The 18819-nt window shown below is 30.3% G+C and overlaps 1 protein-coding gene across 2 annotated transcripts in view; it reads right to left on the reverse strand.

Annotated features, from left to right (window-relative positions):
• Nucleotides 1-203: 203 nt before the first annotated feature.
• Nucleotides 204-18819, reverse strand: part of LOC139513576 (methylmalonyl-CoA mutase, mitochondrial-like) — a 79451-nt gene continuing 60835 nt past the window's right edge. The window contains exons 17-19 of one of the 2 annotated variants that reach the window (XR_011662473.1): nt 4038-4165; nt 1929-3419; nt 204-1706 (exon numbers count right to left, since the gene is read on the reverse strand). Coding sequence is in view for 1 of the 2 variants with exons in the window: in XM_071302203.1 (XP_071158304.1) it covers nt 1165-1247; nt 3331-3419; nt 4038-4165 (300 nt within the window). In the remaining variant the exon portion in view is untranslated. The remainder of the gene's footprint in view (nt 1707-1928; nt 3420-4037; nt 4166-18819) is intronic. The other variant, XM_071302203.1, reaches the window with a different exon arrangement.

Raw genomic sequence — 18819 nt, forward strand, 5'->3', positions numbered from 1 at the left:
TTGTCTCATTGGCACTCATACCACATCTTTTTATATCTAAGTAATGTTGTTTTTTTTTATCTTTTTCTCAGTGTCCACCATATCAAAGAGTGATTTGTGCTTTGAGAGTAGTAAAACATGAAATCTTATCAACTGCCTCTCCAGAAGCTAGTCCATGATAAATGCAGAAGTTCTGAGGTTTTTACAATTGACAAAAGTGAAAATTTGATACAAAGCATTTAATATCACATTAACATATAACCATAGCAAAATTGTATGGTCAAAGCTATATAGCTTGAATAAGAAAAAAATTAGTGTACAAAACACAATACATGCCATCAATGCCATATATCACATTCCTAAAATACACAACTTTGAACATAAATTTTTTTATACTCATTTATAAGTAAATTTCAAAGCAGTAAATAACAACTTAACTAGCAATGTTTCTACTTTTGCATACATTTGTCCTATAATAGAAAAGAAAGGATATGGTGTATCCCTCCATGACTATTATTATTATTTAATGACGTTTAGGACATCAGTTACACATTGGAATTATTATGACAGCTTCATAAGCACAAACACATAAACATAAATAACAATATAGTCAAAATTCAACTATGACTGTTTAACCATCATTAACTAATTTCTAAAGAAATGAGATATACCAATGCTAAACCATCTTGGAACATGGCCAAAGAGAACAGGTTACATAATGTCTTATAATTGGATATAGAGTAATATTGAAAGATCTTCTAAACAATTACCTCTGACTTCTGACATAGTTCCTGCTAAATTTTAATAATATTGAACACTTATTCCAAATTATATCTCAAAGTTATAATTTTAAATAAGTGCTAACAAAAATCTTGAAAATAATGAGATGCTAACAATACTATCATAACACAGTATCTAAGTTTGAATTCCATCCCATTTAACACATACAAACAATACATACATATTGTATATCAAAGCTGTTAGCTTCTTACAAATTATATCTTCATGAAAAATATATATTTCATTCAACAGGCTTTTTTTCTATTTCCATTAACAATTATGTTGAATGGAGTTTTTTTCCGTTATAATTTATTGCATCTTTGCATTGAATTATAAAATGGTTTTAACTTGGTGTCAGAAGAAATTCAGGTTTAAAGTTAATGTTGCCTAAAAGAACCAGCTATTTTATGAGCTTTGCTTTCTTTTCTTTTGACCTCCATTTTCCAGCATGTCAATCACATTTTCAGCAGCATCTGGTATTCTGGTTCCTGATTGGATAAATAATAAGGTGAGTTAGTTTTGCACAAATACATGGAATTTTAGAATAAACTAGATAAAGCTAAGAAATAGTGAAATGTCCATCGACAATATGTATATCAGGAATAAAACGAAGCATACAATATAGAGTTGTCCAACAGAACCATAATATAAAGTGTATTTAGAGCTTTTGTATCTGTTGCTGTTATTCTGGTTGTTTCAAGGTAAATATGGTGTTTCTGCAAACTATAGTTTAGGCATTATACTTGATTACTATATATGAAAGGAACAGTGGTAATGAAAAATAAATTATAGGAGACAAAATAGGTAGTTATTATGATATTTTTTCTCCAAAAAATGAATATTGAGCCTGTGACTAACGGTTTATATTGGTGACTGGTATATGGTCAAAAGAAAATTATGACAGATTATCCTATCAAGTAGGCAAACTTTCTTACAAATGGTCTCTACTGTAAAAGAGGGACGAAAGATACCAAAGGGACAGTCAAACTCATAAATCTAAAACAAACTGACAACGCCATGGCTAAAAATGAAAAAGACAAACAGAAAAACAATAGTACACATGACACAACATAGAAAACTAAAGAATAAACAACACGAACCCCACCAAAAACTAGGGGTGATCTCAGGTGCTCCGGAAGGGTAAGCAGATCCTGCTCCACATGCGGCACCCGTAAGATAGACCTAGAAAGATGGTTACTACTTTCATGGCATGAGGATCAGGGACAATAACTAATCTATTTCAAGTTTGATTAAAATATAAATACTGTTATTTTAGCTGTCTTTGCTTCTTTCCTTGACAAGTCTTTTGTCAGAAAGTAGAATTAAAGAAAATTGAAATTGGAACAGAAGCGAGACAGTCCATTAACTTTCTAACATGTTAATTGGTATTGTACAATTAAATGTGTCACATTAAAATGTCTTTTTCATTTTCTACTTGATTTTAATGCCATTTAACAGCTACCATTATTTGCTGCTCAATAGAGAACTTCAACATAACTTTACAAACTGGTAAATCTTGGACATGTAGGAAAGCAATCAACATGCAATCTTATTAATGTGAAAAATTTTAATTAAATTAAAATTTGCAGTGAAACTTTGTCACCAGAAGTACATTTTATGTGAGATAAATTGTAAGGTTAAAAAAAAGAGTAGCATTGGAAATGAATTACCTTGTGTTGAAATTGAATTCAGCTGATATGTATAGTAGATTGTTATTCATTAGTACTTTGTATATCAAAAGAAAACAATAACTGAATAAATCAATCAGCTTTACTGAAAACAAACATTGACAGTAGTACGATATAATCTAGGACACTTTCTCTAAATCTAAGACTGTTAGGAAAACACATTTTTTTAAGCACTGGACTAATATCACCAGCCATGTAGTCACCAATTTTGTGTTGACATTAACTATCAATGATGTGGTCATTATTATAAATTAACTGTTTATAAAACTTTGCATTTTTGAAGTTCTAAGGCTTTTCTTCCTCAGGAATAGATTACCTGAGCTGTAATTGTCAAAACTTTTCAGAATGTTTGGTCGTCAATGCTTTTCATCTTTGTACTTTATTTGAATTTTTTAACTGTTTTAGATTTGAGCATTACTGATCAGTCTTTTGTATACAAACGCACTTCTGGTGCAAAGACAAAATTTCAATCCTGGTATCTATGATGAGTTTAATGATATCACTTCTTGTGGACTACAGGTCCCCTTCTGCATCAGGTCAGTAGTAATTACTTAACTATTGACACCATTTATAATATATTATTCTCAAATTATCTGTTAAACACACATTTGGCTGTTCTGGCGTAAAAAATTTGAATCCTGGTATCTATGATGTTGTAATTTAAAAATTAAGAAACTAAGGTTTTAACTGAATTAGCAAGAGTTGAACTATGATGGGATTGGCAATTCTTTTTATATCCAAATTTGGTCATATACCTTATCATATTTTGAAGTACTTGGCTTTCAAATATTTTGGTTTAAGCGATTCTGATTAATGGAAATCTTACAAACACTTCAGATGCACAAATTTATAAAGCAATATCTTTATTTAGGATTAGCCTTACCTGGCCCAAAGATGGCTGCTACTCCAGCATTATACAGGAAATCGTAGTCTTGAGGAGGAATTACACCTCCTGCTACTATCAATATATCCCTAAAACATAGAAAAGTAGGTATAGAAAATATCAATGCACAATAATAAAAGTATTATCAATTTATAGGGTCATAATAGCAGTTTAATCATCATATTTTTGTTTGAAAAAAAAGTACAGTTTTCATCTTCATTTACTTTTAAATGGTCAGTGATGTAAATATAAGCACTTTGTCTTCTCATTGAAAATTTCATTTTCTTGCAAAAATTGAAAAAATGAAACTACATTCTAGAAGGTATACCTTACCAATTATTCATCTCTAAATTAAATCATTTAATGTGTGAAATTATTTCACAACTAAATTGTTTTATATTTGATTAAAATATGAACAGTCATTAGATAGTTATTGATTCTTAGTTGATTGCAATATACATGATATAGCCACCACTTTTTAAACCTAAAGATAATTGACAAACAAATAATCTGTCAAAGAAGATTATATACTATTTTACTGATGTCTGTTCAGTTATATAAAGAGTTGCCTAGAACATTAGCAGAATTGATAAAAGATAAACAGTTATTACATGAGCTCTAAATCTTATCATTAGATACAAGTACGGTACTTAGATAAACAGTCATTACATGAGCTCTAAATCCTATCATTGTATACATGTACTTACGGTCTTCCCATCTGTTTCAGCTGTTTGACTAGATCAGGAATAAGAGTCTTATGACCAGCAGCAAGAGAACTTATTCCTACCACATGTACATCAGCATCAACTGCCTGTTGTGCTGCTTCTTCTGGAGTCTGTAGAATAAAAAGACATATTACATTAGCACACATATAGTTCAGATATTTCTGAAGTCTGTAGTATAGACAACCTGTATAAGCACACATTTAGTACAGATATTTCTGAAGTCTGTAGTTTAAAGACACACTGTATTAGCACACATTTAATACAGGTATTTCTGAAGTCTGTAGTTTAAATACACACTGTATTAGCACACATTTAGTACAGATATTTCTGAAGTCTGTAGTATAAAGACACACTGTATTAGCACACATTTAGTACGAGATTTCTGGAGTCTGTACAATAAAAAGACATATTGCATTAGCACACATTTAGTACAGATATGTCTGAAGTCTGTAGTATAGACACATTGTATTAGCACACATTTAGTACATATATGTCTGAAGTCTGTAGTATAGACACACTGTATTAGCACACATTTAGTACATATATGTCTGAAGTCTGTAGTATAGACCAGACTTGGGGTCAATTACATTGGAATGTAATTAATTAAATTACACATTACATTGCAAAAATGGTCAATTACACTAATTACACATTACACAGTTTTTGAAATGTAATTAATTAAATTACAATTACTTTACTAAAGTAATTAATTAAATTACACATTACATTTCATCATGATATTTTTTAACAATATTTTACATGTTTACAAAATGCATGTGTAAAATAGTCATGTAAGCAGAGTTTAAGTGTTGCATTTGATAATCATTTAATATAGTTATTTTAATGTTTTGTCAATAAGTCTGAATCTTCCGGTCTGAAAAAAGCAATTGTAAATAGTCTTTCGACAGGAGCTATTGTTGTGCGCTAGATATTGCTTGATCAGGACATGGAAGTTTTATGATTAGAAGATCATTTTATTGATAGGAAAGGGAATTTGTTCATATTAACTTGCCAATACATCAAGGGGTATTTTGACATCTCAGAAATGAACTCATTTGAATTAAACATAATATGAATAAAGAAATTATAAATGAATTTAAAATATTTTTTTATTTTACTTTAAAAATACTAAAAAGTGTGCTTGTCACAATATTGAAAATAATTTTTAGTACAAACAATGTATATTATGTCCAAATATTAGCAATATTTTGCTAATTAGATAAAATATATGTAATAGTGGCATTGCCCCTGGACATTTTAATCTGATTAATTGCTGTTTGTTTTTACAGCTGTTAATTTTTATTTCTATAATCCTTTTGTGTATACTAATTTGACAAAATGATTGTATGCAGTGATTTTAAATTCTAAATGAACTGTCTCAGAAAGATGTTTCACAGTGACACATTTTATTGTTTTTATTAACAAGGTGTTTATTACTTATCAATCTATTAAGTTTTGATCTTTCTTAAAAACTGAACAACCCTTATATATGATTATCACATTTTTTAAATTATAAGACTATTCCAAAAAAATCTGTAGGTTAAATAAATGATATAAAACTTCAGAATAAATTACAGACTTCATAAAAATTATTAAAACTAGAGGCTCTAAAGAGCCTGTGTCGCTCACCTTGGTCTATGTGAATATTAAACAATGGACACAGATGGATTCATGACAAAATTGTGTTTTGGTGATGGTGATGTGTATGTACATCTTACTTTACTGAACATTCTTGCAGCTAACAATTATTTCTATCTATATTGAACTTGGCCCAGAAGTTTCAGTGGAAAATGTTAGTAAAAATTTAGAAGTTTTATGAAAATTGTTAAAAATTGACTATAAAGGGCAATAACTCCTAAAGGGGTCAACTGACCATTTCGGTCATGTTGACTTATTTGTAAATCTTACTATGCTGAACATTATTGCAGTTTACAGTTTATCTCTATCTATAATAATATTCAAGGTAATAACCAAAAACAGCAAAATTTCCTTAAAATTACCAATTCAGGGGCAGCAACCCAACAACGGGTTGTCCGATTCATCTGACAATTTCAGGGCAGATAGATCTTGACCTGATAAACAATTTTACTACATGTCAGATTTGCTCTAAATGCTTCGGTTTTTGAGTGATAAGCCAAAAACTGCATTTTACCCCTATGTTCTATTTTTAGCCATGGCGGCAATCTTGGTTGGTTGGCCGGATCACCGGACACAATTTTTAAACTAGATACCCAAATGATGATTGTGGCCAAGTTTGGTTTAATTTGGTCCAGTAGTTTCAGAGGAGAAGATTTTTGTAAAAGATAATTAAGATTTACGAAAAATGGTTAAAAATTGACTATAAAGGGCAATAACTTCTTAAGGGGTCAACAGACCATTTTGGTCATGTTGACTTATTTGTAGATCTTACTTTGCTGAACATTTTTGCTGTTTACAGTTTATCTCTATCTATAATAATATTCAAGATAATAACCAAAAACATCAAAATTTTCTCAAAATTACCAATTCAGGGGCAGCAACCCAACAACGGGTTGTCCGATTCATCTGACAATTTCAGGGCAGATAGATCTTGACCTGATAAACAATTTTACCCCATGTCAGATTTGCTCTAAATGCTTTGGTTTTTGAGTTATAAGCCAAAAACTGCATTTTAACCCTATGTTCTATTTTTAGCCATGGCGGCCATCTTGGTTGGTTGGGCGGGTCACCGGACACAATTTTTAAACTAGATACCCTAATAATGATTTTGGCCATGTTTGGTTAAATTTGGCCCAGCAGTTTCAGAGGAGAAGATTTTTGTAAAAGTTAACGACGACGGACGCAGGACGACGGACGACGACGGACGCCGGACGCCAAGTGATGAGAAAAGCTCACTTGGCCCTTCGGGCCAGGTGAGCTAAAAAACATTGATATTAATATTTGAAAAATACAAATAATTTTACAATTTATATTATTAAACACAAATCCTTAACTGTAACACAATAAAAGTACATGTAATTGAAATGTAATTCAAAAGTAATTGAGCATTACATTCTTTTTTTCAATGTAATTAATTAAATTACCATTACATGTAATTAAAAAAATGCTCAATTACACATTACATTCAATTACATGGAAAATTGTAATGCATTACACTTAATTACCATTACATTTTTAATTACCCCATCCCTGGTATAGACACACTGTATTAGCACACATTTAGTACATATATGTCTGAAGTCTGTAGTATAGACACATTGTATTAGCACACATTTAGTACATATATGTCTGAAGTCTGTAGTATAGACACACTGTATTAGCACACATTTAGTACAGATATTTCTGAAGTATGTAGTATAAAGATACACTGTGTAAGCACACATTTGGTACAGATATTTACTAATGTGTTTAATGAAAAAAGACATGTTGAATTAGAACAACCTTTATCTTGTGTTAAAGATATAAAGACATCTAATGTGAGCACACATTGTAGAGACATTCACATTGAAGTAAAGATATACCGACATGTAAACACATAGTACAGATACATTATTCGTTTGAATGTTTTATGGGTATACCTTCAGGTAGATTTCATCTCTTAAGAAAACTTAGAACTTATTGATTTGTATTTTTTTTTTAACCAAGCTGAAATTATTATGGCTGCTTTCAACCTGCCCTTGATACATGTTTTGTTTTCTTCCTAATAAAAACTAATCAATTGTTTAATGTGCATTCAATTCTATTATCAAAGACTATTAACATGATTAACAGCTTCAATTAATGGATTGATATTTAAAATTCATGTTCAAAAAATTTGTTCAATTTTGCTTCAAATTTCAAGCCTCAGTTAGAATGCACCATAGGCTGTTGTACCATAGTTTATTAACAATTGAGACTTTCCTTTAGTTGTTTATGAACAAAAACAGTTTGAAAGAAAAATCTTATCGTACTACCATAATGGCACAAATAAAGCAAAAACTACATGCAGATAACTCTAAATGAGAATATAATTGGTATGTCTTCCTTAAATAGACTAATGCTCTGTCAACAATAACCTTCCCTTAGATTACTGACTGGAATAAAACAATGATAGCTATTATCCTTATTAACTAAAACATAATCATATCACAGACCAAAATGTAAATTCACATTTAATAACAAACGATCGTAAAGCACCCATTTTTTTATTTTCATGACAGAATATTCAATAGGAGGTAATGGAAAAATGACTAGTTTCTAGTTAGATAATAGATCTAGGCTATAAAAAATTGTATAATAACATATCCGTGACTATAAATTACATACAACTTGGATTTATTGTTTTGATTATGTCAATTATTATGAAATTATGTCTGAGATGGGTATTATTTCTATGACACTGCAAAGTTCTGACTATATCAGGCATCAACAAAATAAACATTCGCTGCCAATAAAGATTAATGTTTATACAAGTAATGTTTGGTCACTTCTTATCATGTGTTATAATGTGTACTTAGTCTAAATGATCATCCTCTTAAATCTCCAATTATATTCCTCAACTAGAACTGTTTCCTTTATAGACAATGTTTTTGTCAGTACCATATCCCACTGAATATTGGCAATTCAAAATTATAGGTTAAAAATTCAAAATCTCATTGTTTATTAACAATACATGAAATAAAAAAACAAAAATGAAGCTAAGATCCACATTTCTAAGAACTTACATTTAGGGTCTAGAATTAGATCCTTCCATGAAATTCAACATTTCAAAACATAGTAACCTTGATCTCATTGAAACAATGTTAGGAACACACCTGAAGACCAAAAACCAATATTGAAAGAAAGGGTCCACATAAGAAACTATATAATTTTAGTTTAGACCCCTTAAAATATGTTTCACATGTTTCACAGAAAATATGCCAATACATTTGTAATAGTGTTAAGAAGTAATTTAAATGATAGAACACTTATGGTAGGAGCCACATGAGGAGCAGGATCTGCTTACCCTTCCAGAGAACCTGAGATTACCCCCAGTTTATTATGTCTTGCATCTATCATGTACAAAAATGATAGGAAGTCTAGAAACAAAGTTGTATGTCACAAAAAAGAGGCTGGTTATTAGACAGACTAAACAATAAACTCTTAATCTATATTCTTTCCAACTTCTTTAAAGTGTGAAAAGTATTAAAGTTGTATCCAATACCAATACAATTTTTTGGCAGATCTTTTCTCAACCAAATTTAAAAAAAAACCACCAGTAAGTTTATTATACAAGTCACTTCTATACAACACTTATAAATTTGATCAAATTCTGTAGTGCTTTTATGGTAAATGTTATATTATCATTTCCTAGTTGAGTTTGGAAGTTTAAGAATTAACAATGGCCCCTGATTTGAATATGATAATAAAATAAAACAATTCTATAGCTATCAACATGATCAAGAACTAGAGTATCAGCAATATCAAGGTTATCATCTGACTGATATGAGGTTTTTAACAAGTTATAAAAAGACTTCCCATCATGTTATTCCCAACAATATCGTAACACAGTAAGATCAATATAGGCACTCCAATAATCTTAATAAATGATTGTTTACCTTTGGGTAGGGTTCTCTGTCAGTTAGATAACTGATACTTGCTCTTATCTCAAGTATAATTGGTGTTATATAAAGTTTACTTTGTCATACGGATGTTTCATTTTATTTTATTACAGAATGATGTATCAATCTTGACAATCCTATGTTAAAATCCAAACCAGCAGTCATTACACAGCAAAATTAATTAAAACATAATATGACATTTTAGTCCTGGTGGTATTGACTCAAACCAATCAGGTTACCAAAATCAATAGTGTCACCATAATCTTTCATCAGTACTTTAAAGGGCATTCAAACACTGGACACAAGAGACATGCAGTGCACAAATGGCATAGACATGGCTGAATTTACATTGCAGTAGATAAATCATATTAAAATAAGAAGATGTGGTATAATTGCCAATGAGACAACTCTCCACTAGAGACTAAATGACATAGAAATCAACAAGTATAGGTCAGAGTACAGCATTCTAATAAGTAAAACCCATATCAAATAGTCAGCTTTAAGAGGCCTCAAAATGACAAATGTAAAACAATTAAAACTACTAGCCTGATTTACGTAAAATTAAAACATGTAATGGAAATGATATTTGCATATCTGAACCCCAAACATGATCATGTAAAAATAAAACATTAACAGAACAAGTTAACAATATATACAATAAAAAGTAGGTCTTGTAATAGAGGCCATTGGAGATGATGGTTGGAATAATTTGGACATCCACTGGAAAATAAGGGTATATTGGATAGGGATAAATTTTGCCTTGTAACAGGCCACCTACAGACCCCTCACAGAGTTGGCACTCTCTTTACACAAGGCATCAGATTTAACGTCCCCATTTTGACAGGACATGACTCAAATTTGATACATCCTGCATAGCTAAAGAGACAGTCCACTTTGGCAAGCATTTTACTGCCGGTTGGAAGAGGAGCAAGTGACACTATCTCTATTCCACAGTAATCCTTGGGGTACATTCATGACACACATAACTATAAAAAAAAAAATAGAGGTAAAATTGCTTTTATTTGCATAGTTAGCCTCATAGGGAGTATATATCTTCTAATTGATACAATATATCAGAGCTTGCATTATATTACCTGTACTTCAAAAATGATGAGTGTTTATTTCGAGGTACAGAACTAAAGAAGGCTGACATTGTAGTATATTTAACAGTACAATTCATAACAATCATTCTAGTTATATTTCCTCTTTTTTTATTTATAACAATTGTAATCATTGCTTTTACTAATAAATATATTTTTTAATATTTAAAACATAGATTAAAACCTACTGAAATAGTAATTCCAATAAAGCGATATTACATCATTCCTTAAATGTTAAATTCCATAATTTTGCTAACTAAACAAAATATTATTAAAAGTTTGCTGGCGCACCTCATAAATTGATAAAGCTGTTTTTTCTGATGGTTTCCTAATGTCATTACCCTACTGACATTTCACACTTTCATAGTTCCATTTAAAGTCCAATGTGAAGAGTTAAACGAGTTTTATAATTTACACATTCAATTTCTCTTTACACTGAAACTGAATGACAATTTAAGTTAAGACCTTAAAATCGACACTTTAAAGCAAAATCATTCATTCCTTAACTTCTACTATCACGATTAAATAGAAATCAATTGTTGATCTTAATTGGATAAATGTATGCAAAGATTGCTGCATTTGTCCTTAAATTGCATGTGTAATGTAGTATACTTAAGAATGTTATATTGAATTGAAGGGTAAATATTCGAAAATAGATTTCCTTATATAAATTAAAATCAAACTTTGCTTCCTAGAAATGGAAAAATGGGCAGGGTCAAATAACCTGAAATATACAAGCTGCCAGAAACTCTGACTCAGCAGTTTTTTTCTTTATAGAACCAAAGTTTGTGCAAATGTTTTAGAAAGAAACATTACATAAAACATTATCATGAGACATCTATAAACCGTGTAATCTTTGAAGGTTAAATCCCCATACCTTAAACATTACATAAAACATTATCATGAGACATCTCTAAATCGTGTAATCTTTGAAAGTTAAATCTTCATACCTTAAACATTACATAAAACATTATCATGAGACATCTCTAAATCGTGTAATCTTTGAAAGTTAAATCCTCATACCTTAAACATTACATAAAACATTATCATGAGACATCTCTAAATCGTGTAATCTTTGAAGGTTAAATCACCATACCTTAAACATTACATAAAACATTATCATGAGACATCTCTAAATCGTGTAATCTTTGAAAATTAAATCCCCATACCTTATCAATTTTATACTTGAAAAACATAAAAAAACAAGAATGTGTCCTCAGTACACGAATGCCCCACTCGCACTATCATTTTCTATGTTCAGTGGACCGTGAAATTGGGGTAAAATCTCTAGTTTGGTATTAAAATTAGAAAGATCATATCATAGGGAACATGTGTACCAAGTTTGAAGTCGATTGGACTTCAACTTCATCAAAAACTACCTCGACTAAAAACTTTAACCTGAAGCGGGACAGACGGACGAACGAACGAACGGACGAACGAACAAACGGACGCACAGACCAGAAAACATAATGCCCCTCTACTATCGTAGGTGGGGCATAAAAAACTCAATGGATTTTGTCTTCATTCTAGAAGCATCTCATTCCCTATGCAGAAAGAACTAATTTTCCTCAATTTTTCATTAGACTTGGGTAGAAACAGAAATGCAGTGACAAAAAGACCATTAAATTTATGTACAAGGGAGACAAATACATATTATATATTCTACATGATTTGGCCTTGAAAAATCTATTTATCATACCAAATGAAGAAAAGAAACCATTTTTTTTATGAACAAAGTTCCATAACTCTGGAAAGACATGTTACAAGGACTCTAGCTTTTAGTTATCCTGTATTGTGTAAAATATCATTAAAATTTGTCAAAGCAAACTTATGCTATTTTTCATGAAGCAACATATACCAATAAGGATCCCAATGATTCATAGACAGAGTATTGATCTTTATAAATGTGATAAGTGCAGAAAAATTACTAACTGTAATTTATTCCACTATTTTTTATAACTACATTTTTTTATAGGTAATTTGAGTTAATATTGTAAATGTGAGCCATAGCATGATAGGTATCAAACAATTAATAATGTTTATGAACAAATAAGTATTAAGATATGAAATAGAAATGCTGATATAAAGACAACTGAAAATGCAAGAACAAAACCAAAAGTAGTACAAGAAGAAGCCAAACAGCATTGATCAACATCCTCAATAGAGAGTCTTCTAGGACAAAATGAAAAACATCCAAACATCTTCCTACTGACAAACAAATGTTTAAATCTGAAGCAGAATTTAATAGTCGAATTATGAGTCTAATCATTGACAAATAAACAAATATTAGAACATTTAGGAACTTAATATTTATCTAATACCAATTACTGCAATCCAACAGACTTGCAGTGTTATAAAAGAATGTTAACAACAAATATCTGCATTTTGTAAAATTACAGAATAATATGCATTAAACAATTAAAAACCTCATCAAATATCAAGCATGTTAAATGTCAAACATTTAATGGAATATCTAAGATTATTTTTTTAGAATTTAAACAACAAATTTAATTTTGCATAATGAGAAAACTTAGCATGTGGGAGCACATATGAAATAATTATGATGTAATATTTAGTCCTTTATACAATTAATACATGTGAATATTGATTTACTTAGATAAATTCATAGAATTGGGAATTTATGATGACAAATTTGCCATAAATAATTCTGATCTCACTAGTCTGATGCTGATCAATTACTAATTTAACAGATTTGCCTTATTAATAATATCAAATTCATCATAATGAACCTGAAAATATGCAGTTTAAATTCTACAGGTCTATGTCAATAACTATTTTTGTCAGAAAGATAACAATTTCTATTGGAATTATGAGATGCAAATTATGTTTTTCTGTTAAGTATAAGTTTTTTTACATTTCAAAGTCAATCAACCATGACTGAGGGGGCATGGCAAAGTAATTTCCAAGATGGACATGTGCAAATGCTTTACAACTGCACACAAAATATCATTGGTTTACCATTAGTGATATCCCCTTGGCCTTAAACTGACCTTTTCACAAAACAGCATATTATATCATATTAAATCAGCCATACATAACTTTCTGACTCCTTCAACATAAGAAAAAAATCAAGTATCCATAAAATTACAATCTCCTTGATACTCAAGATAATACATTGTAATAAGCATGGTAAGTAAATCCACTGTATCTAAAAATGAAATTACTTTTGAATAAAGAAACCTGTTCAATGATTTCTTGCTGTCAAAATTACAAAGGACGGTAGATCTTAACTAAAACCAACCTATAGTCTGTACAGTTCATCCTGATCCATGCTCAATGTTAATCATTATTAAACCCTATTCAACCAAGCTAAGCAGCTATTTAGTTTGCTATTAATTACAGGATATTTCAATTACCTTCAAAGGCATTTTTAAAAAATCTATTACAATTAAGAGATATTTGAGGGAATGTGGATCAGAAACCACCAAGGAATTCTGTTTATAGGTCTTGTATAAAAAGTATGAAAAGGTTACAGATATAGACAGTTGACATCAGTTTTCAGTAAAACACACAACCCCACCCACCAAAGACAAAATGATAACTTAAAATCAAATAGAAAATTAAAGACATTTTAATCAAAATTCCATGGCGATTGCAGGAACTATTAATTTCAATAGGGCAACAGTCTCACTTAAAACCAACAACTCAGCCTCATCAAAATATTAAGTTAGAAATTCATCAACACTAAATGCTGCAATCATGAAACTTTAAAACAATTTAACCGATTAAATCAGCTTAAGCTATTAATTCAAATTTCAAATTCAGTCAGCTTTAAAGTTTAACTTATGTAAGTGTTTTAGAACGAAATTATCTCAAGGAATAACTGCAAAAAGTTTTAAATGATTTTTTCTGTTGCAATTAAACTAAGAGATATGGATTTGCCATTAAATAAACACCAGTATGATAAAGTTTACACAACCAAAAACACATCTAAAAAGCAAATATTAGATTAAAGAATTTTTATTTTTTTTATATAATATGACATTGATCGTGACAGTTCCCATAATGCAATAACAATATCATCTATTATTTACTAAATTGTAAATTTCTTTTTCTACAAAAAACATCAATATACATAATAACATTGTCATTATAAAATAAGATACCTTATCTTATCTATCTCTGGTAATTTAATCATTGAAATCTTTTTTAAGAAAGGAAATAACCAAATAAAAACAAATTAAGATGCATCAAATCAGACAGGAACGCCAAAAACAAACAAAAAAATAGCAAAAAAATAACAAGGAAAGAAATTTATAAGAGAATATGACAGTATGTACATTGTGACAGCATGGAATATAAATTGTTTGTTTTGAGAAAAATTTCAAGTAAATTGTGTACATCTGTATGGCATTAAGATATCAATTTTTAGAAAATAGGGGATAGAACTTTGACAAAACTGAACTGTGTGACTTAGTAATAGGCATAACCAGATGAAGCTTGGTGACCATACCAACTTGTTATATTTAATTTTTCTGAGGAAAAATCCATTAAATATGTGTTGTGTTTTAGATGGACACTGAGAGACAAAACAGTGTAACACCACTTGATTTATCTTGTTTGGAGCAAGAAGAGAATTAAACTTCAATATCTTTTGAAATAGGTGTCTACAACATTGCTATGTACAAATCAAATTTCACAAAATGTTTTCCATCCATTTACTGAATTATATTTTACTTTATAGGCAACAACCAAAATAACATATATGTATATTGAAAGAGAAAGCATGTTGATATTGAAACAAATATATACCTTACTAGACCAGGTGAAGTTGATAACGAAACAAATATATGTCTTACTAGACCAGATGAATTGCAATCTAGGAAATTACAATCTTATAACAGTCAATTAATGGAGAAATATCTTCCCCACATACTATCATAGACTTACTCTATACCAATTTATCATTATTAATTTAAACTGAAATCTTGTCTTTGTCTTACCAGTATGAGTGACATATAATTATTCTGATAATCAGGGATAGGGAAAGTCTCATTTAAACATGTCCAGCTTTAATAGTTCAATGGAATGTTGTGAAAAATGATGTGTAAATTATTTGTGACAGCTAGAAGACTCGGTACTACAATGTAATGTTAACTCTGTAATGGTATCAGACAGAAAGGCAATTATCAAAGACAACTAAATATGTCATCACAAAGTACAGATTAAAGTTTACCAAATAATACTTTCAGAACTGTAATGTTTTATTCATTAGGCTTATGATGTAATATGCTAAACTATTATGTGAACATTTAATTTGGTGAATCTTTGACATAACACAAAATGTATGATAAACTAGAGGCTCCTGGGAGGCTGGATCAATTGGGTGTTGTAAAAATATGCAACATTAAAATCTTTAGCACCCTTTTTTCTTTTTTTTCTTTTCATTTTTTTCTTCCTTACAAAAACCATGGAAGTAATATTGAAAGGAATAACATCGTCGTCACTTCAAAGGTTTCATCCGGTTACTGCCCATCTTTTTAATGACTCTTTAATTGGTTCAATATCTGGCATGAAGTTGATTCTCCGCATGTGATCGATCAAATCACTGACACTTATCAGTCATTTTCGTGTTCACGGAGAGTTACGAACAGACAAGTTTTTGTCGTATATACGTGCGAAGTAACCCGAATAGCCCATTTGTTACATTCCGTGATGTACTCTGCCGAATAGAATCATTCGTTCAATCTTTATTTTAGTCTTTTATTATATTTTATTAAAATTTTATTTACGAAAATATAAGCCCCATTTTAGTTGTCCAGTTTCAATAATGAAATCAATGACACATATACATAAATTTAGAATACTTGAAAATAAATATCCTTTTTTTTTCAATCTCAATAAACTTTGCATATTTCAACAGTAAAAAAATCTATGTCTAAATTTGTCTACATTATTTTGTTTAACATCATGTGAAACCTAGTCAATTCATCGGTATTTAACTGTTTAACTCGGGATCTGCTTTTAACCGGTAAACACTTTTAGAGCAGTTTAAAACAAACGGTAAAAAGCAAAAATATGCTAAAACAAGGATTTGTATAGTAAGACTATACAAATCATAAAAATATAGTATATATACCAATACACATAATTAACAGCGCCTGGTGCTGTTTTATAGCCTGACCGGTTTCGGTCCGAAAAAGGACCTTCATCAGAGGCAGAATAATGGATTAATGTTTGCACCCTATTTATATAGATATGGTAACCTGCGGTTGAGTTAATCGGCGGTTGAGTTAACCAGTAGTTGAGATTTAACCGGCGGTTCAGAGTGAACCGGCGGATCAAAGTTATCCAGTGGATAAATATGTATCTTGTTGATATCTAAAGAGGTTCAATTATCCTTTCAGTGGGATTTTCCATGGTTACAGTTATCTATATTTAGCTAATGTACATGTTACAGTAAACTTTCTTTGCATGTTACGGATAACTTTTCGACATTATACGGTAATCATGTGACCTGATGATATAACCATACTTTGGCTTTAGCATTGGGTAAAGGGTGTTTTAATAATTTAAGAAGTACATGGTAATCATTTAGTCTTGATCTTTGGCTTATGATACACCTAAATATCAAGTCTTGGAATAGTATGTCATGATAGTCATGTGATCTTGATATTTGGCTTATGATACACCTAAATATCAAGTCTTGGAATAGTATGTCATGATAGTCAGGTGATCTTGATATTTGGCTTATGATACACCTAAATATCAAGTCTTGGAATAGTATGTCATGATAGTCATGTGATCTTGATATTTGGCTTATGATACACCTACATATCAAGTCTTGAAATAGTACTTCCTAGTAGTCATGCAGTCTTGATCTCAGGCTTATGATACACCTGAATATCAAGACTATACAAATCCTTGGCTAAATTAATACAATTTTCCATGCTAAATGTTGTAGTTTGAACAATGCTCGTCCGTTATTCAAGTTTTTTTTTACATCATATGACTTTATCTGAAGGTAGAGGATTAATATGATACAGCGCCACCTTCTTATTAATAAACCTCAAATTTCACACAGGTACTATATAATTAAAGGACTCGATAAAATCACGTGACTGATAAGAAATTCCAGATGCCATTTTACAACCGCGGTATCACAGATAGTAACCAAAGGGGTCTTACCACTGAGACTATAATTGGATAAAATCATATGACTTTAGTACAGGGCTCTGCAGGCTGTTAATACATGCTAATTAGTCGATGTTATTCCTTTTAAATATTACTTCCATGCATCCATGAGATCTCAAATAAAGGGCTGCGCTTTAGCGCATGATACGCCCGTTGCTCTTTTAACTTGTCTTTTATGCTTTAAATGAATTTATATGATCAACTAGAAATAGTGTGAGCCCTGTCAAATACCCCCCCCCCCCCAAATAATAAATAAAAATGCACAAAAAAATTGGCACTATTAAGGCTACCTCAAATTTAACTAAGTTTGTTGTCTTTAATTTTTCATCCATACATAAAATTTTGTGAAAGTGTTAGTTATTGTCCCAAAATTGGAAAAATCCCCCCTTTTTTAAGCATAAAAATTCATAACACGGAAATGTAAAATCTGAAATTTATAAAAATTGAAAGGGAGCTTACATCAATAGATATAAACAATTCACCAAAGTTTCATGGACATTGGTGAAAGCCTTTTTGAGTTATTGTCCGAAGTGTTAAAAATCACCCTTTTTTTATGAATAAAGCCCCATAAATCCAAAACTTAAAATCTGAAATTTATAAAAATTGAAAGGGAGCTTACATCAATAGATATAAACAATTCACCAAAGTTTCATGGACATTGGTGAAAGCCTTTTTGAGTTATTGTCCGCAGTGTTAAAAATCACCCTTTTTTTTATGAATAAAGCCCCATAAATCCAAAACTTAAAATCTCAAATTTATAAAAATTGAAAGGGAGCTTACATCAATAGATATAAACAATTCACCAAAGTTTCATGGACATTGGTGAAAGCCTTTTTGAGTTATTGTCCGAAGTGTTAAAAATCCCCCTTTTTTTTATGAATAAAGCCCCATAAATCCAAAACTTAAAATCTGAAATTAAAAAAAAAACGAAAGGGAGCTTACATCAATAGA

This window comes from Mytilus edulis, chromosome 2 (assembly GCF_963676685.1).
Source record: "Mytilus edulis chromosome 2, xbMytEdul2.2, whole genome shotgun sequence".
Taxonomy (NCBI): domain Eukaryota; kingdom Metazoa; phylum Mollusca; class Bivalvia; order Mytilida; family Mytilidae; genus Mytilus; species Mytilus edulis.